We start from the raw sequence: 18043 nt of genomic DNA on the forward strand, positions 1-18043 counted from the left end.
AGTGAGCTGGTGGCCAAGATATATATCTTATATTAATTAGCCTAACAAAACACAATAAGCTATCCTAATAATGCAGCATTCCGATTACAATGGTTGGCGATACATTCTGATTAAATCACTGTATCACGGTACCACTCCCATAACTGCTTCGTAGAGTTAGTTGTGGCTTTTGCACTCCACTTTTTGCAAGGCAGTCCCACGCCTGCAGACTTTTAAGTGCTTTGCCTGAAAACACTGTAACCTCCTTTTCCAGACATTTTGGCACTATCATACCTCCCAACTGTCTTTCGCGGCACAGTCCTGATTTTGACAGCTCAACTAGCAGTCCTGGATTGTTACTGAAGTGTCCAGACTTTCTCTTTGATCTCCTGCACTGAACAGCCAGAAAAAGATACTTAATTGGCTTTCAGCAGAGAGCCCATATGTGGCAGGTGCACTTAGATACTTTTGTAACAATTTAAGATAAGCAAAGGAACAATTGTAACAATTTAAGATAAGCAGGTCTCTGTAACTTGCAGCTTAAAGGGCAATTCGCTTTCATTAGCAAAACTGTTATAACACATAAAACCACAGAAATGTGTTCAAACTTTTATAACCTGCCAAATTTTGTAACATGAACATGGTAATTGGGGGTGTGGCCACAAAATGGAATCATATTTTTGACCTTTCTATTTCCAAAAGTTGGGAGGTATAGGGGCCCCACGAGGCCTTAATTAATAAGTCATTTTAATTAGGGATGCACCAAATCCACTACTAATTAAGATGATCATAAACTATAATCTAACACATGTCAGTTATTTGTGGTTGAACATGAAATGATCTAGAATTGCACAACTGCAAAACATCTATTTCCCAACGTGCCCTGCAATTGCTCCTTCCACTTAGTCCACTCAGCACTAACTACAAGCAGTCCGTGACGTCATCAAACAACGACAGGTTCCTATTGACGCGCTTGGAGAGCGCCGCCCACTAGCCCCTACTAACAGTGATTCCGAAATGGAATCCAACCGGGACGAAGCGGAGCGCTGTATCGCCATCGCTGTGGGCGCTATCAAGAGCCAGAACACGGAAAAAGCCTTACGATTCCTAGAGAAAGCCCAGAGATTATTTCCCACCGAGCGGGCCCGAGGTAAAACACGGGAATAAACCTCTAATAGGGGAGCGGTCGGTGGAGACTGGCGCTGGTGGGGGAGTAGTTGCGTCACGAGTGATTTTTGCGCATGCGTTGAAAATAGTGTTAGCGCTTGGCCTAGTGGGATATGTAGTTTTCCAAACACAGTCTGGCGATGCTGTATCTGTCGCAAATGAATGGATTTCTTCTGTCTAACGTTCTTACTCGTGTTAACTGCAGTGGATGACAGTGTGCTAGAATTCTGCATCGTTCATGTCACCAGACAAAAGAAATAATGCTTGAAAGAAATTTTGAGAACTACCCCGTTTCCCGGAAAAGGAAACATGGCTGCCGCCCAGTGCCTGATGGGAATGGTGTCCAACTGTGTCCCTGCTGTGTGGGTTTAGCCCGTACTCTGCTAAGAGATGTTACATAATAAACGTTCAGTGGTATAGATGCCTAAACCATACATTTTGAACTCGGTGTTCGAAAAATTATATCGGGGAGTTGTGCGAATGTAGAATGGTTTCTTGCAGGGTGAACTACGTATCCCACAATGCACCGCGGCTAGTGGGGTAATAAATACAGTGAGACTCGGCCAGGGCTTCTGGTTGTAAAATTGTACTTCTTGGTGCTTGTGGTTAACGTGTTACATTTACCTCATGGACCCGAGTACTTTGATCGCCTCAGTGGCCCTATCTACCCTTGAAGACAGAATAGCTGTTGGCGTTTGTTTAGTTAGGAAGGAAATGACCGGCCCTATTGATTCCGTGCTGGAAAGGGGTTTCTGATATGTTATAGGCGTTATATCTGAGGGTGGTGTTTAGGTGTCCTAGTCTGTACTGAGGATCATGGGTAATAATAGCTGAATCAGTGGCAGTCACTGTATGGAACACTATAATGTCTTGCTTGGATATGTGCTGCCCTGTCAGTCTGCTTATGTCAGGTCCCAAACCTGAAGCAGCCAGTACCTCTGCCTGTATTCACTTGTCTTAACTATATCTTACCATTGGCCTCCATGTTTGTCTAAAGAGCCAGTGTTATGCTAGGCAATATTGTCTGCCCAGCCAGACTCTCTTAAAGGACAAGAAAAGTAAAACTAAAGAAGTACATTAGAAATGTTGTACATTATGTTTTGGGTTTCCGTACCAGCCCATGACAACCACAGCCCTTTAGCAGTAAAGATCTGTGTCTCCAAAGATGCCCCAGTAGCTCCCCATCTTCTTTTCTGCTGATTCACTGCACATGCTCTGTGCTGCTGTCACTTACTGAGCTTCTGGACCCACTCACAATATACAGTACACATAGAATATAAATGTCACAATATAAGGCTGATTAGTAATTAATACAGATAATTACTACATAGCAGCACAGAAATCAGTGCAACTAGCATCAGAATTTAATAATCAGCCCTGTAGCATCAGTTTATATTACAGACATATGATATATTATACATATGATATATACTGTACATATGATAATTTGCGTTGACCCCTAAGCTTAGCTTCTCAACAGCTGCTTAGAGCCCACTGAGCATGTGAGTGTCACAGACACTTTCCAAGATGGTGACCCCCTGTGACAAGTTTGAAGTCCTGAATCATTGCTGCTATTGAGAAGCTGAAACTTAAGCTGATGCAATAAGTTCAATATATAAAACATGGCATTGTAAGCCCCATTAATTTTTAGGGTTTAGTTCTCCTTTAACCAAGTGTGTGCTCAGTGGCCATGCTTATGTCTGAAAGGAATGCCGCCCGGGTATGGTTGGATCCTATAACTTGGTGATGCAGCATTTAGCATTGCTGTCTAGTAGTTCTGCGGTTCGGCTCCAGCTACATTACTCTGCAAAAAAAAAAAGTTATGTTTTCATGTGTGGGTTATATTTGGGCACCCCATTACCTCTTAAGGGGGCCATAGACGCACAGATAATATTGTACGAAACAAATTTTCGTACGATATTCGGTGCGTGTATGGTGGGAAAAGAGCTGACTGATATCGGCAGAAGTCTTGGATGTCGGTCGGCTCGTTGATCGAGCTGGACGGAAAATTTTGATTGGATGCCTTTGAAAGCACCAAAACATTGACCATTGTAAGTGCTGAATCATCAGATACAGTACAATTCTATTCTTTCTACCTGTATATCTGACGATTCAGTTCTAAGCGTGTGTATTGAAACGAACGATCTTTCTTGGAAAGACCTTTTCCAAGAACGATCATAATTGTTACATCTATGGCCAAAAACATACATAATTGGCTCCTGATTAAAAATTGATCATGGTGTGTAAATCTGATCTTATACTGGAATGTTCATTAGGGCAGGAAGTATATAAAAAAAAGGATACTATCAGTATTAATCTCAAGTTAGATCAGGCTGGATGAAAATTCACAGTAAGTAGAGTTTTTGTAGATGTGTGAAACTTGATATTTAAGTTATTCAGTTTATACTGAATTTGGCACCATTAGTTGCCCATGTAAGCAAGGTAATTTATCAAAAGCTGGAGAGAGTGCAGAGACTAAGTGCAACTAAATTGGTTAGAGGGACAGAATACTTAAATTATGAGGGTAGACTGCCAAGGTTGGGGTTGTTTTCTCTGGAAAAAAGGCACTTGCGAGGGGACATGATTACACTTTACAAGTACATTAGAGGACATTATAGACAAATAGCAGGGGACCTTTTTACCCATAAAGTGGATCAACGTACCAGAGGCCACCTCTTGAGACTAGAAGAAAAGAACTTTCATTTGAAGCAACGTAGAGGGTTCTTCACAGTGAGGACAGTGAGGTTGTGGAATGCACTGCCGGGTGATGTTGTGATGCTGATTCTGTTAATGCCTTTAAGAATGGCTTGGATGATTTTTTGGACAGACAGAATATCAAAGGCTATTGTGATACTAAGCTCTATAGTTAGTATAGGAATGGGTGTATAGAATTTAATTAAAAGTAGGGAGGGGTGTATGTATGGATGCTGGGTTTTCATTTGGAGGGGTTGAACTTGATGGACTTTGTCTTTTCAACCCAATTTAACTAAAAGCAACAGTGGTGTAACTAGATGTTATTGGTCCCCACAGCAAATAATTTTTCAGGCCCCCAAAATATCTAGAGGTTGACCAGGTTTAACAATATTTGTTAAAATTGTATATGAATTAATGCCTCATGGGCCCCCCTGAAAAGCAACACCATTTTCCATCTCCCACTGTAATGATAATGGCATTTGGTTATAGGAGACATATTATGTAAAAACTAAAAACGTGCCACAATAATGTGCTAAAATAAAGTTATGTTTCGGGTTGATTTATTGAGAATTTTTGCAGAAACCCTACTAATGCCACCCATCTGTTCTACATCCCACTGCCTTCTTTTTTCAGGCTGTACAGGGGAGCCAGCAGCACTTGGCACATTACACTGTGGGATAAGAACCAATCAACAGCTAGGCTGACGCCTGCCTTTGTTTGTGTCACTGCAGGGCTGTGATTGGCTTTCTCCCTCCTATTGTGCATTAGATATATTTTGGTGATCTCTTTTGATTAATGTAGTGTGCTTTATAAAACTGTCTGTGAGAGTGAGATTTCCATATGTTACTTCATTTTACAGCAAGCTCTACATGACTGAGCTGAGTCAGTTGAATTGATTTTGGGCTCACTGTCATATAGGATGTAATGCACATATAGGCAGTTATGTGCATTGTCTATCGCCAAGAAACAATTTACGACATAGGCATTGATATTGAAGGGAAATTGTCGTTAAAGGAGAAGGAAAGGCACGATCCAATGAGTATCCACACTCCAAGGCACACTGATGTAGCTTATCCAGCTGGGGTGCACGGTTAAAATATATGTATTTAAATTTTCAGAAGAACCAGCACTCGCGTATATAAACAATATCTGTTTTTATTTTAGGAATGCAACAGAAATAAAAACAGATATTTTTTATATACGGGAGTGCTGGTTCTTCTGAATATATATATATATATATATATATATAATACACAAAAGCCATGAATATCCTGTAAATTATATCCTTATAAACGGTGAGTTCTGATGTCATCAGTTATAAACGGTGAGTTCTGATGTCATTTCTGTCACATGACTCATTGAAATTTGTGTATTATAATAAATAAAGTACCCCCAATTGTAAAATATGAGGATATTAGAAGTTACCTCGGAGTTCCATGACCTGTATAAAAACACTCGGCCTTCGGCCTCGTGTTTTTATATGGTCATGAAACTCCTCGGTAACTTATAATATCCCTATATTTTACAAAAGGGCGTACTTTATTCACTATATATATATATATATATATAAATATATAAATATAAATATATATATATATATATATATATATATATATATATATATATATATATATATATATATATATATATATATATTTTTACCTGACAACCCGGGCTGGTGCTCCTATCAGCAGAAACCTACACCGGCCTGGGGTTCTTCCAGCGAGCACCACAGAGTGATCAACTTCCTTCTTCTTCATTCTTTAAATTTCCCGGGGCATGCACAGTAAAACTAAATACCCGACTTCTTTGTTAAAGTTCGGCTTTTCGCAGTGCATGCGCAGCCGCACAAAGAAAGAAGAAGCCGATCGCTCCATGGTGCTCAGTGGAAGAACCCCCAGACCGGTGAAGTTTTCTGCTGGTTTGCACTGGCCTGGGATGTGAGGTAATTATATATCATCACTTGGGGGTGCCTAACTTTTGGCACCCCCTAAAAAGTCGTTTAATAAAGGCTGAGGGGTTACCAGATGAGCAACTGCATTATTCTCTCATGGAATGTAGATAGTGGATTGGAGAAAAGGCAGTTGTGCTGGTCCTTACCTACATATCAGGCACATGTAGAAATATATGTTTGAAGTAACACACTTTCAGACTTCACATTACTGAGTTCACATAGCACAAGTGGACAAAGTACTAACTATGTAGGCATATCTTCCAGCATCTGAGACATGGAAAGAGGGACATAAAGATGTTTTTTGACCATGCCCATTTTATGGCCACCCCCCCCCCCCCTAACTACTATGTCCATTTCACAACATTTGGCTGTTTATGAAACTCTGTTTTGCTAATGAAGGTGAAATTGCCCTTTAAGCTGCTAGTCTCCACTCTCCCAGGAAACTTGTGTATCTTAAATCGTTAGTTGTATTTTTGCTAAAAAAACTTAAATTGTTTCAAATGTATCTAAGTGCAAACGCTGAGTGTTCTGGGCTCTCTGCCAAGGCTTGTTGCCTCTTATTATATCAGTGCAGGTGATCAAAGCAAAACGCTGGACTTTTTAATAAAAATCATAGGGAGTTGTAAAAATCGGGACTGTTGGGAGGTATGTGTAGGAGCTCAGGGACACTGTAGGGAAAGAGCCAAGTGCTGAAAATGATAGATAGGGATCTATCAGTAGATTCTGAGCTATGAACAATAGATCCCAGCAAAACTCCATCAGATGACCCTTTGTAACATGTTAGTGGCGTGAAAAAATTGTGTTATATAAATGCCCTCGATCAGTTTTCCCACAGATCCATGAAATTGCAGATTCCAGGGTAGAAAGTTTGCAATCCATGGGAAAGCTATACTGCTGATCCTACATATTGCTTAAATTAGCAACGGGACAGACACACTAAGCACTCGCTATTTACATGACCTACATATCTTACAATTAGTGATGGATGTTTTTCATAGAATTGGTGCCTTCTCATTCCCTGCTGCTCAGTACCTGCTTGTTTGCAGCGAATTGGACCAGCACAGATTATATTTATAGTCCTTTCTGCAGGCGCATTCGGTGTTAACTCAGCTTGAGGTAGAACAGCAGCACTTCTGAAACAGAGAAGAACTTGCAGTTTATCCCTTTAATTTCTTTCCAGCTTTGAAATGGGGGGGTCGTTGACCCTGGCAGCCAAAAACCATTGTTCCATGAAGCTACATTTTTATTATTGTTACCTTTTATTGCTTCTCTTTATATGCAGGCCCTCTCCTATTCATGTCCCTACCTCTCATTCAAACCAGTGCCTGGTTGCTAGCGTAATCTGTACCCTAGCAACCAGATAGCTGCTAAAATACGAAACTGGAGAGCTGCTGAACAACAAGCTGAATAACAGAAAAACCCTTAAAAATAAATAATGACCAATTGCAAATCATCTCAGAATATCAGTGTCTACATAATACGATAATTTTATCTACCCCTTTAACTAAAGCTGGGGTTCCTGTCAGTTTATTTCTGTTAGTAGATTGTTTATAGCAGCCAGAATCAAATATATCTTGTAGGGATGCACCGGGTTCAGGATTCGGTTCAGGATTCGGTTCAGGATTCGGTTCAGGATTCGGTTCAGGATTCGGTTCAGGATTCGGTTCAGGATTCGGCCAGGATTCAGCCTTTTTCAGCAGGATTCGGATTCGGCCGAATCCTTCTGCCAGGCCGAACCAAATCCTAATTTGCATATGCAAATTAGGTGCGGGAGGGCACTTGCGTGACTTTTTGTCACAAAACACAGAAGTAAAAAATGTTTCCCCTTCCCACCCCTAATTTGCATATGCAAATTAGGATTCAGGTTCTGTATTCGGCCGAATCTTTAACTACGGATTTGGGGTTTCGGCTGAATCAACAAATATGCAAAGTTGTTCAATCCAAAATGGTCAGAAATGGAGGTGATATACACTTGTGTGTTTTAAATAATTATATTTTGTATGATGAAACCTAAAGCAAGCTGCCTAACAAACTCCAGTGGGAGCTTGCATCTAAATGCATGGTCACGTAGAACTACTACTGTATTCAGTATAGCTATTCCATCCGTGCTATGAAATGAAAGCAACCTTTTACTGCCAGGATTCTGGGCTAATCATACTACACTTTAAAGGAGAACTAAACCCTAAAAATGAATATGGTAAAAAAATGCCATATTCTATATACTTAACTTATTGCACCAGCCTAATGTTTCAGCTTGTCAATAGCAGCAATGATTCAGGACTTCAAACATGTCACAGGGGGTCACCATCTTGGAAAGTGTCTGCGACACTCACATGCTCAGTGGGGTCTGAGCAGCTGTTTAGAAGCTAAGCTTAGGGGTTGTTGCAAATTATCAAGCAGAAAGGTGTGTCTGTATTAAAAACTGATGCTACATTGCTGATTATTAAATTCTGATTCTAGTTGCACTGGTTTATGTGCTGCCATGTAGTAATTATCCATATTAATTACTAATCAGCCTTGTATTGTGACATTTCTACTCTGTGTACTGTATATTGTGCGTTGGTCCCTAGGCTCAGTAAGTGACAGCAGCACAGATCATGTGCAGTGAATCAGCAGAAAAGAAGATGGGGAGCTACTGGGGCATCTTTGGAGACATTGATCTTTTCTGCTAAAGGGCTGTGGTTGCTTTGGGCTGGTACAGAAGCCCAAAACATAATGTACAACATTTCTACCTACTTCTTTACTCAGGCTTTAGTTCTCCTTGGTGGTCATACACGATAAGATCTGCTCGTTTGACGATGTTGCAACAAGATATGCCGACCAAAGGCCGATCATTCAGCCCTAGGGCCAAACGATCGGATTACAACAAAGAAAATGGGTGCTGGCAGGTCGTAGGACAGCATCAACTATCCAATGCAGTCCTTCATCGCAGGAAAAATCAAACCTGCCCGATCTAAATCAGGGAAACCCATCGGAACCCCCACACATGGGCAGATAAGACGCTGAATCAGTTTAACCATCTTTAATCTGGTATCTCATGGTACCAAAAATCTGATGATCCAATGGTAGATGGAGATTTGTTGCCAAAGGGTAAATCTGCACTACTGCAGGCAACACAATGCTTTCCCACAGCCAATAGATGGGAAAACATATTTGACGCTTTGTTGTCGGAAGTTGCCTTGCATCTGTCATAGCCGTTAAGGAAATTTCTTTGCAGGTCTCAGATATGGGACACGAAACGTGTCAGGCGTTACTCTTCTTTTTATGATGTAAAATAAAGTATTATGTTTTATATATATTTTTGGCTCTCGAAATCTACTTTCGTTGGAAGTTCCGGACTGGTGCCTGTCTAATGTGATGTTTTGTCTCAGATATGGGATGTATTAAAGTGAAAGTCAATAAAATGTCATTCTAAGCAACTTTACAAGTAGTGTTGCACTGAATCCAGGATTCGGTTTGGGATTCGACCCTTTTCAGCAGGATTGGGCCGAATCCTTGTGCCTGGCCAATCTGAATCCTAATTTGCATATGTAAATTAGGGGCAGGTAGGGAAATCATATGACTTGTCGTGACAAAAGAAGAATTTTTCTACTTTTCCAATACAAATGTGTATTGGAAATTTGCTTAAAATTATGTTTTCTTTTATCGAGCACATTTTAATTGTGAGGTTGACTTGCCCTTTAAGTGTTGGAACAGGACACATCTGAAAGGAATCCAGTGAAACCTCAATTAGACATGCCCTGATTTTAGGTTTATCATCACTTGATGGCCCCACCAGTATATAATGCATTTCCTGGAATTTTACACAATTGTTTTCTGTCTCCTGGAAAAACATAAAGCAGGGTTCTACTTTACTTCATTTGTGCTTCATATTTTTGATAAGTAAAAAGCTAAATGAGCCATCAATCTGCTTTGACTGTTTTATTATCCGGATGGTGTTTTCTGTTATCCCGGAGCAGGTTCTCAAGTCTCCTTTTGCTTATACTTTGATCATGTTTATTATTACACTTATGCCATATATTTATTATAGTCAGGAGATGCCAAAACATCCATGGCAGCTGTATTCATATAGTCCAATTTATTTAGTTCAACATATATGCAAAGGGACCTTAAATGCAGTTGGTTTGGGTTTTTTTCCCATCTGTTGCAGGTTTGAGCAGACTAAAATGCAGATATGTTCAAATCTGGGTTTTAGCACAGCATGCTGCATGTTATGAAACGTTATACATGCATTTCAGGACATTTCATATTGTGAAAAAGAGATGTTATAAGCATGCCCCATCTGAGCTTACGCTCTAATCTCCCTAGGCACAGGCACTCATGCTTACACCATGGTCACATCTGAGGAGGACATGTACTGGTATATTTTGGACTGTGACTAAAAATGCATAGTGTTCTTATCTTGGGAGCATTCACCTGAAGAGTCTCATGCATGGGAACATGGACAAGAAGATCTTGTACATGAACTTTCATGCAATGGCCACTAGTGATGGGCGAATCTGACCTGTTTAGCTTTAGTTTTTGACACGCAACTCATTTTTTTCACCCATTGGAGTCTATGGACATCTTTTCTCTGCAAAACCAGGTAAAACGTTTCACTCATCACCAATGGCCACAGCAATAAATCGCTCCATGTAGTAATACCCTTAAAGGAGAATTCAACCCTGGGGGTGGGAGAGAGGAGCAAACTGAGCATGCTCAAGCCCTGCCCTGGAGGTTTATGCTGAAAACAGGAAGTCTGATACAGAAGCCCATGTGTACACAATACAGACAGAGGACTCAGAGCAGCATTACTTGGTGAGGGTTTACTGGTGTATTTATATAGACCTTTCTGATAAAGCTTACTTCAAGGTATACTGTCATGGAAAAACATTTTTTTTCAAAACGCATCAGTTAATAGTGCTGCTTTAGCAGAATTTTGCACTGAAATCAATTTTTCAAAATAGCAAACAGATTTTGTTATATTCAATTTTGAAATCTGACATGGGGCTAGATATATTGTCAATTTCCCAGCTGCCTCCAGTCATGTGACTTGTGCTCTGATAACTTCAATCACTCTTTACTGCTGTACTGCAAGTTGGAGTGATATCAACCTTCCCCCCCCCCAGCAGCCAAACAACAGAACAATGGGAAGGTAACGAGATAGCAGCTCCCTAACACAAGTTAACAGCTCCCTGGAAAATCTAGAACAGCACTTAATAGTAAAAGCCATGTCCCACTGGGACTGATTCAGTTACATTAAAGGGATACTGTCATGGGAAAAAAAAATTTTTTTCAAAATGAATTGGTTAATAGTGTTGCTCCAGCAGAATTTTGCGCTGAAATCCATTTCTCAAAAGAGCAAACAGATTTTTTTTATATTCAATTTTGAAATCTGACATGGGGCTAGACATATTGTCAATTTCCCAGCTGCCCCAAGTCATGGGACTTGTGCTCTGATAAACTTCAATCGCTCTTTACTGCTGTACTGCAAGTTGGAGTGATATCACCCCTTACCTTCCCCCCCCTCCAGCAGCCAAACAAAAGAACAATGGGAAGGTAACCAGATAACAGCAAGATGACACAAGATAACAGCTGCCTGGTAGATCTAAGAACAACACTCAATAGTAAAAACCCATGTCTCACTGAGACACATTCAGTTACATTGAGAAGGAAAAACAGCAGCCTGCCAGAAAGCATTTCTCTCCTAAAGTGCAGACACAAGTCACATGACATGGGGAAGCTGGGAAATTGACAAAATGTCTAGCCCCATGTCAGATTTCAAAATTTAATAAAAAAAATCTATTTGCTCTTTTGAGAAATGGATTTCAGTGCAGAATTCTGCTGGAGCAGCACTATTAACTGATGCGTTTTGAAAAAAACATAGTTTTCTGATCCTTTAAGAAATAACTGCCTGCCAGAAATTAGTTCCATCCTAAAGTGCAGGCACAAGTCACATGACTGGGGCAGCTGGGAAACTGACAAAATGTCTAGCCCCATGTCAGATTTCAAAATTGAATATAAAAAAATCTGTTTGCTCTTTTGAGAAATGGATTTCAGCGCAAAATTCTGCTGGAGCAGCACTATTCACTGATGTTTTCTTCTCCTTTAAATGCTGACTTTTAAGCTAAAGACTTCTGAAGTGCTTTAGTTATTTTACATGAGCTAATTTCTAAGCTGTGCAATGCAGAATTCAACTAGATTTTGCCTGTGTGATATATATGAAATGGTTACAAAGTCCATTAGATTTGCTCCTGCATAAGTTCTCCTGTAAAACTTTTCTTAACCCAAGAGCAATAACATTTTTTTTTATAGGTTATGTGTCCTTTATGCTCCTTATGAAAGTTGATCATTAAAGTGCTGAGCAAAGAACTGATATGAGATTTTAGCCAATGTACTTGATACAGGATACAGGGTTTACAAGTTGACAGCTGACTAACTCTCTTAAATTAGATTGAGCACTGCAATTATTCTGCCTGAATATGCATAATTGGAAGAAATTCTTTTCCCAAGCAGAAAAATAGCTGCTCATTAGTGTCAGAGTTGGTTTAGAGAAAAACTTCTAAAAGTCAATTTCTCAGAGACAAATATGTAATACCAATCCATTTCTTTAGTGAATCTATTCTGAACTGTGCCTGGAAATATAATATACTCCATTTAGTTGGTTGATATATTTACAGTCAAAGGTGACATTTACTTTAAAGGTAACAGTTTGGACCATTCTTTATGAGCTTGTAAAGGTCTGAAGTCTGCCCAGGTGTGTGACCAAACAAAAAGAAGTTCTTAAAATCTGCCTAAACATGGACTTCTTGCAGTTAGACCTATCTATAAATTGGTTCTGATCATGGAGACACTGCCCATTCAGGCAACAGCTGAAAAACGACATCACGCCTGCTGCCAAATCAACCAGTGACCCGTGGGATTGAGCAGATGGATCTGCTTGTGTGTGGCCAGCAGTTTTATATTTAAATTTCTTGTTGCTAGGGCTAGTGACCCTGGCTACCAGGCAGTGGCTTTCATTTGATGAGGATGAGTTAAAGAGGGCATTAACAGAATATGAGTAAAGAATGCAGCAATGGGTGTGAACTTGCCCTAATATTTCCAAGATAAAATATGGTGATTAAATGGCACATGCTAGGAGACACATTCAAACTGCAAATCGGGAAGAAACACACCAGTACATACCGGCAATGCCTTTAAAGGAGAAGGAAATGTTAAAAAAAAGTAAGCCTTATCAGAAGGCTCCACCTAAATATACCAGTAAACCCTCAAAGTAATGCTGCTCTGAGTCCTCTGTCAATAGAAACACAGCATTTCTTTCCTTCTATTGTGTACATATGGGCTTCTGTATCAGACTTCCTGTTTTCAGCTTAAACCTCCTTCCCCCGGGCGTGAGCATGCTCAGTTTGCTCCTCTTCACCCCTCCCCCTTCTCTGCTGTAATCTGAGCGCAGAGCTATGAGTGAGCAGGGAGAGACTCAGGCAGGAAGTGCTGTTACACCAAGCTAATACTACAGCTGCTATCCTAAACAAACAGAGAGCTTCTAGAGCTTTTTACCCAGGTATGATAAAATATTCTACAGAATAAATAAAGCATTCTAGCTTGCACTATTGCAGCTATTCTATTGGCAATAAAATGCCTCCATAGATTTCCTTCTCCTTTAAACCATTAAATCAACAGAAATGTGAAACATTTATACTGAATAAATGGTTTAAAGGCATTGCTGGTATGCATTGGTGTGTGTCCTGTCTGTTTGGAGTTTGAATGTTCTTGGGAGTTGAACTCACCCCCAAATATAAGTAAGTGGTATGCAGAAGACTAATATAGTGGACATGCAAAAGCGACCCCTAGCTAGAGCAGCCCCCAATACTTATTAGGTTATAATGTTCCAGTTTTTCCTTTTGAATGTTGCTGAGCATTGTGTCACTTCTCATAGTGAAGCTCCAGTGCAGAGCATTGCATCTCTTAGCAGGTTCCTTCAATGACTGGACCAAGTTTGTGTGGCTGACAAAAAGGGACCACCAGATGCCAGTGTCAGATGTCAGTTCAGAGAGTGTATTATCAGGCTGCTGACTTAACATGCAAGGACTTTGTGAAAGAAGAAATGTTGTGTTAATGACAAGACTTGATTTTATTCTTTATTTCCTTTTTTCTTAGCGCTGTATGAATCCCTATCACAGAAAAGCCAGCCTGAAAACAACCAGTCTGACAGCACAGAGACCACTAACCCTCGTCTAAGGAAGAATGCGGCTGATTCCACCCCATCTGCAAACGGAGAGGCTGGAGGAGAAACGGGCAAGAGTTACACACCTGATCAGCTAGAAGCAGTGAAAAGGTCTGTAGGGCTTGCTTGTCCTCATAAGCTATGATTTCTATAATGATTTAATGATTGAAATAGGGTTTTCATGATCTGGAGAAATGAGGCAACTGTGTGACAATCTAGCAGAAGTGAAAGACCAAATTTGCCTTTATGTCCGTGAGTGAAGCCTATGTACTGTGAACAAATGGACAGCCAGACTGAAAACGTTATGGAAAAAGCAGATGTTTTATTGTTTTTGGTAAAGCGCAACTTAAAGGGGAAGTACAGTCTAAAATAGAATAAGGCTAGAAATGCTGTATTTAGTATACTAAACATAAACATGAACTTACTGCACCACAAGCCTAATCAAACAAATGATTTATGCTTTCAAAGTTGGCCACAGTGGGTCACCATCTTGTAACTTTGTTAAACATTTTTGCAAGACCAAGACTGTGCACATGCTCTTTGTTGACTGGGCTACTTAGGGATCGTCATAAATTATCGAAACCGCACCAGTCAAATAATATCTGCCAGAAGCCGATACAGCAAGACTGATTAATAATCAGAATATGCAGACTGCACTGGGTCCTGTGTTCTCGAACTCTGCAGAACCAGTGGCTGCAGCAAAACAATCCTCCAAATAGAATCCCAGTTTATCTGTTTAAATCTGGCTCCATGATCTTTGTCCCTGCAGCTGGAGTTGGGAACAGTAAAGGGGATGTAAAGGCAAAAATAAAATCCAATACAAATCTCTACACCGTCGTCTCTACTGCTCTACAGGGAAACAAAGCTGCTTGAGTTCTGCATGGCTGGGAAGTAAGGCGGGGGCTCCCCCTGCTGTTCATAAGTATGTTTGTTTCCCTGCTCAGCAGTTAGGGACCATCTGACAATTCCTATCCACAGCAGTAAATGAAGGGAGAATTTCACTGCATATAGTCAGGTTTCTTATAAAAACGGTAGACATTTTTGTAATTGAAGTATATTGGTATATAATACACAAAAGCCATGAATATCCTGTAAATTATATCCTTATAAACGGTGAGTAGTGATGTCATCAGTTATAAACGGTGAGTAGTGATGTAATTTCTGTCACATGACTCACTAAAATTTGTGTATTATAATAAATAAAGTACCCCCAATTGTAAAATATGAGGATATTATAAGTTACCTCGGAGTTCCATGACCTGTATAAAAACACTCGGCCTTCGGCCTCGTGTTTTTATATGGTCATGAAACTCCTCGGTAACTTATAATATCCTTATATTTTACAAGAGGGGGTACTTTATTCACTATATAAAGTATCTTTTGTCATTAAATTTTATTTTTTTGCCTTTACATGCCCTTTAACGCGGTGATTCATCTTTCAGTTAACTTTTAGTATGTTACAGAATGGCCATTTCTAAGCAACTTTTTAATTGTTCTTCATTGTTTATTTGTTCAGTTTTCAAATGAGCGGTCACTGACCCCATGTAAAAACAAATGCTCTCTGAGGCAACAAATGTATTGTTATTGCTACTTTTTATTACTCCTCTTTCTATTCAGACCCTCTCCTATTCATATTCCAGTCTTTTAAATCAAATCAGTGCATGGTTGCTAGAGTAATTTAGATCCTAGCAACCAGATTGCTGAAACGGCAAACTGGAAAGCTGCTGAATAAAAAGCTAAATAACTCAAAAACAATAAATAATAGAAAATGAAAACCAATTTTAAAATTTCTCAGAATATCACTCCCGACATCATACTAAACGTTAACTCAAAGGTGAACAACCCCTTTAAATTCTAAATTGTGACTCAAACATGAATTTGCATCTGGCCCTCATTTTTAGTTTCTTTGGTTTGCCGTACTAATTTGTCTCTCTATGTCTAGCCTGACGTTTATAAATGCTGTCTTCTTGACTTGGGCGAACAGCAGATTAATCCCAAACAATGAAAGTCCCACCTAAAGTATTTTTTTTCCCTGCAGAATAAAACAGTGTAAAGATTACTATGAAATTTTGGGAGTAACAAGAGAAGCCACAGAAGATGATCTAAAGAAGTCTTACAGGAAGCTAGCATTAAAATTTCATCCAGATAAAAACTATGCCCCCGGAGCAACGGAAGCATTTAAAGGTAAGTAAGCCATCTGTACTAAGCCTTTGCTCTATGAGCCTTTCCCCAAGGTAGAGAACATAAAAAGTGAATGCAGAATTAAATTTGATTTTGTTCTGTTCATTTTACGGGCATTTCCTAAACACAACCTTTCAGTTTACCTAGGGAAAAAAATTTATTGTTTTTTCAGGGCAACAGCCTAAACATGCCGGAAGTATTGTGTAATTCCATATATAATAAGATATATGGCTCTGAATAACCAAAACAAATATATAATTTTTATAGTACAGGTATGGGACCTTTTATCCAGAATGCTTGGGACCTGAGGTTTTCCAGATAAGGGATCTTTCCATAATTTGGATCTTCATACTATTTAGTGTAAAAAACATTAAATAAACCCAATAGGTTGGATTTGCTTCCAAAAAAGATGAATTATATTTTGTGAATCAAGTACAAGGTACTGTTTTATTATTACAGAGAAAAATGGAATCATTTTTAAAAAGTTGGATTATTTGGATAAAATCTATGAGAGACAGCCTTTCTGTAATTTGGTTAACGGGTTTCCAGATAACGAATCCCATACCTGTATAAATAAACAAAATGAGAATTTTCTCTGTTCAACAATTAATTTAAATAGTCCCATATCCCTGACTGCAGATATAATATAAGTACGGTATAGTTTTATGGAGATTCCTGAGAATCTCACAGCACTACATAAAAAAAAAAGATTTTCTGCACTGGTAATAAGCAGTAGTTTAGATTGCAGGGTTTAAATACATGATAAATTATAACCTGCGTTTTGCAAGAACACTGCTTCCAAAACTTCTTTTCACCAACTTATTGTTGCTTCTTTTTTAAAGCAAAAATCCACATATAACTACTAAAGTTACTTTCATACTGTAGTACTAAATCACCCATGAAGACAATATTCCACAATAGAAAAGCTAAGGAGCTTGTGATTTATTTCATGGCAAATATTCATATGTTCACACTAAGTAGTGCTTGAACATTTTGGACATCTACACAGTAAATGGGTTGAAAAGATTCATGCCCATCCGGTTCAATGTTCCCAACCTTTTTTCCAAGTGAAATCTTCTTAACTTCTGGCTGATCCAGAGTATAACTGGCCATACACGTTGAGATCCACTTGTTTGGCAAGTTCCCCAAACATAGATATCTGATCAATTTATGGCTGGCAAATAAGCGCCTGGAGGGACCAATTCGGCATCTTTAACTGACCCATCTATAACCAGCTCCTATTTGCTTCATTAGTGAGAAGGATTCCTTTATGACTACAAAATAAATTAACTTGTGTTATGAGTTATTTTCAGTCACCTTCTATTTCCCCCCTTTTTAATAAGACACCTTTTTTACAACTATCTAATGTATCTGCCAATACAATTGTTAAAGTTAGCCATTAGAGAATTTCAAAGAATGGATTTGTACATGACTGGCTTAACTACATGGCTTGTACAGACAGCAAAACATGAATAGTACATTATATTACACTCGAGTCCCGTGTTTTGTATATCCCCAAAAACCCACAGATATGATATATATGGGGAAATTAAATCTCCAAAAAAATGGGTCAAAGTTTTTAGGCAAAACTAGTTGCCTGTATTTTAATGCTAAAACCGGATTTTAGAGATCAACATTGGCTTTCTAACTGCCCCTTTTTAGGCATATGCATGCAAGCATAGTATCCAGGCAAAATTCTAATTTCACTTATTCTCATTTAATATGCTTGGGTATAGTACTGAAAATACATGAATGCATTTCAGATGTCTGGTGAACCAGGCATCTGTCCCTTCCCAATAATGAGTAAAAGTATTCAAGGTGCACGAGAACACGACATGAATATTAATTTTCCTACACATTTTTCC

At 39.2% G+C, this 18043-nt stretch overlaps 1 protein-coding gene across 1 annotated transcript in view; it reads left to right on the plus strand.

Annotated features, from left to right (window-relative positions):
- Positions 1-993: 993 nt before the first annotated feature.
- Positions 994-18043, plus strand: part of dnajb12.S (DnaJ heat shock protein family (Hsp40) member B12 S homeolog) — a gene marked incomplete at its 5' end in the record, with an annotated part of 30952 nt that continues 13902 nt past the window's right edge. The window contains 3 exon segments of the mRNA NM_001092477.1: positions 994-1129; positions 13931-14108; positions 16036-16181. Of these exon segments, the coding sequence (NP_001085946.1) occupies positions 997-1129; positions 13931-14108; positions 16036-16181 (457 nt within the window).

The sequence above is a fragment of the Xenopus laevis genome, chromosome 7S, assembly GCF_017654675.1.
Source record: "Xenopus laevis strain J_2021 chromosome 7S, Xenopus_laevis_v10.1, whole genome shotgun sequence".
In the NCBI taxonomy this organism is placed as follows: domain Eukaryota; kingdom Metazoa; phylum Chordata; class Amphibia; order Anura; family Pipidae; genus Xenopus; species Xenopus laevis.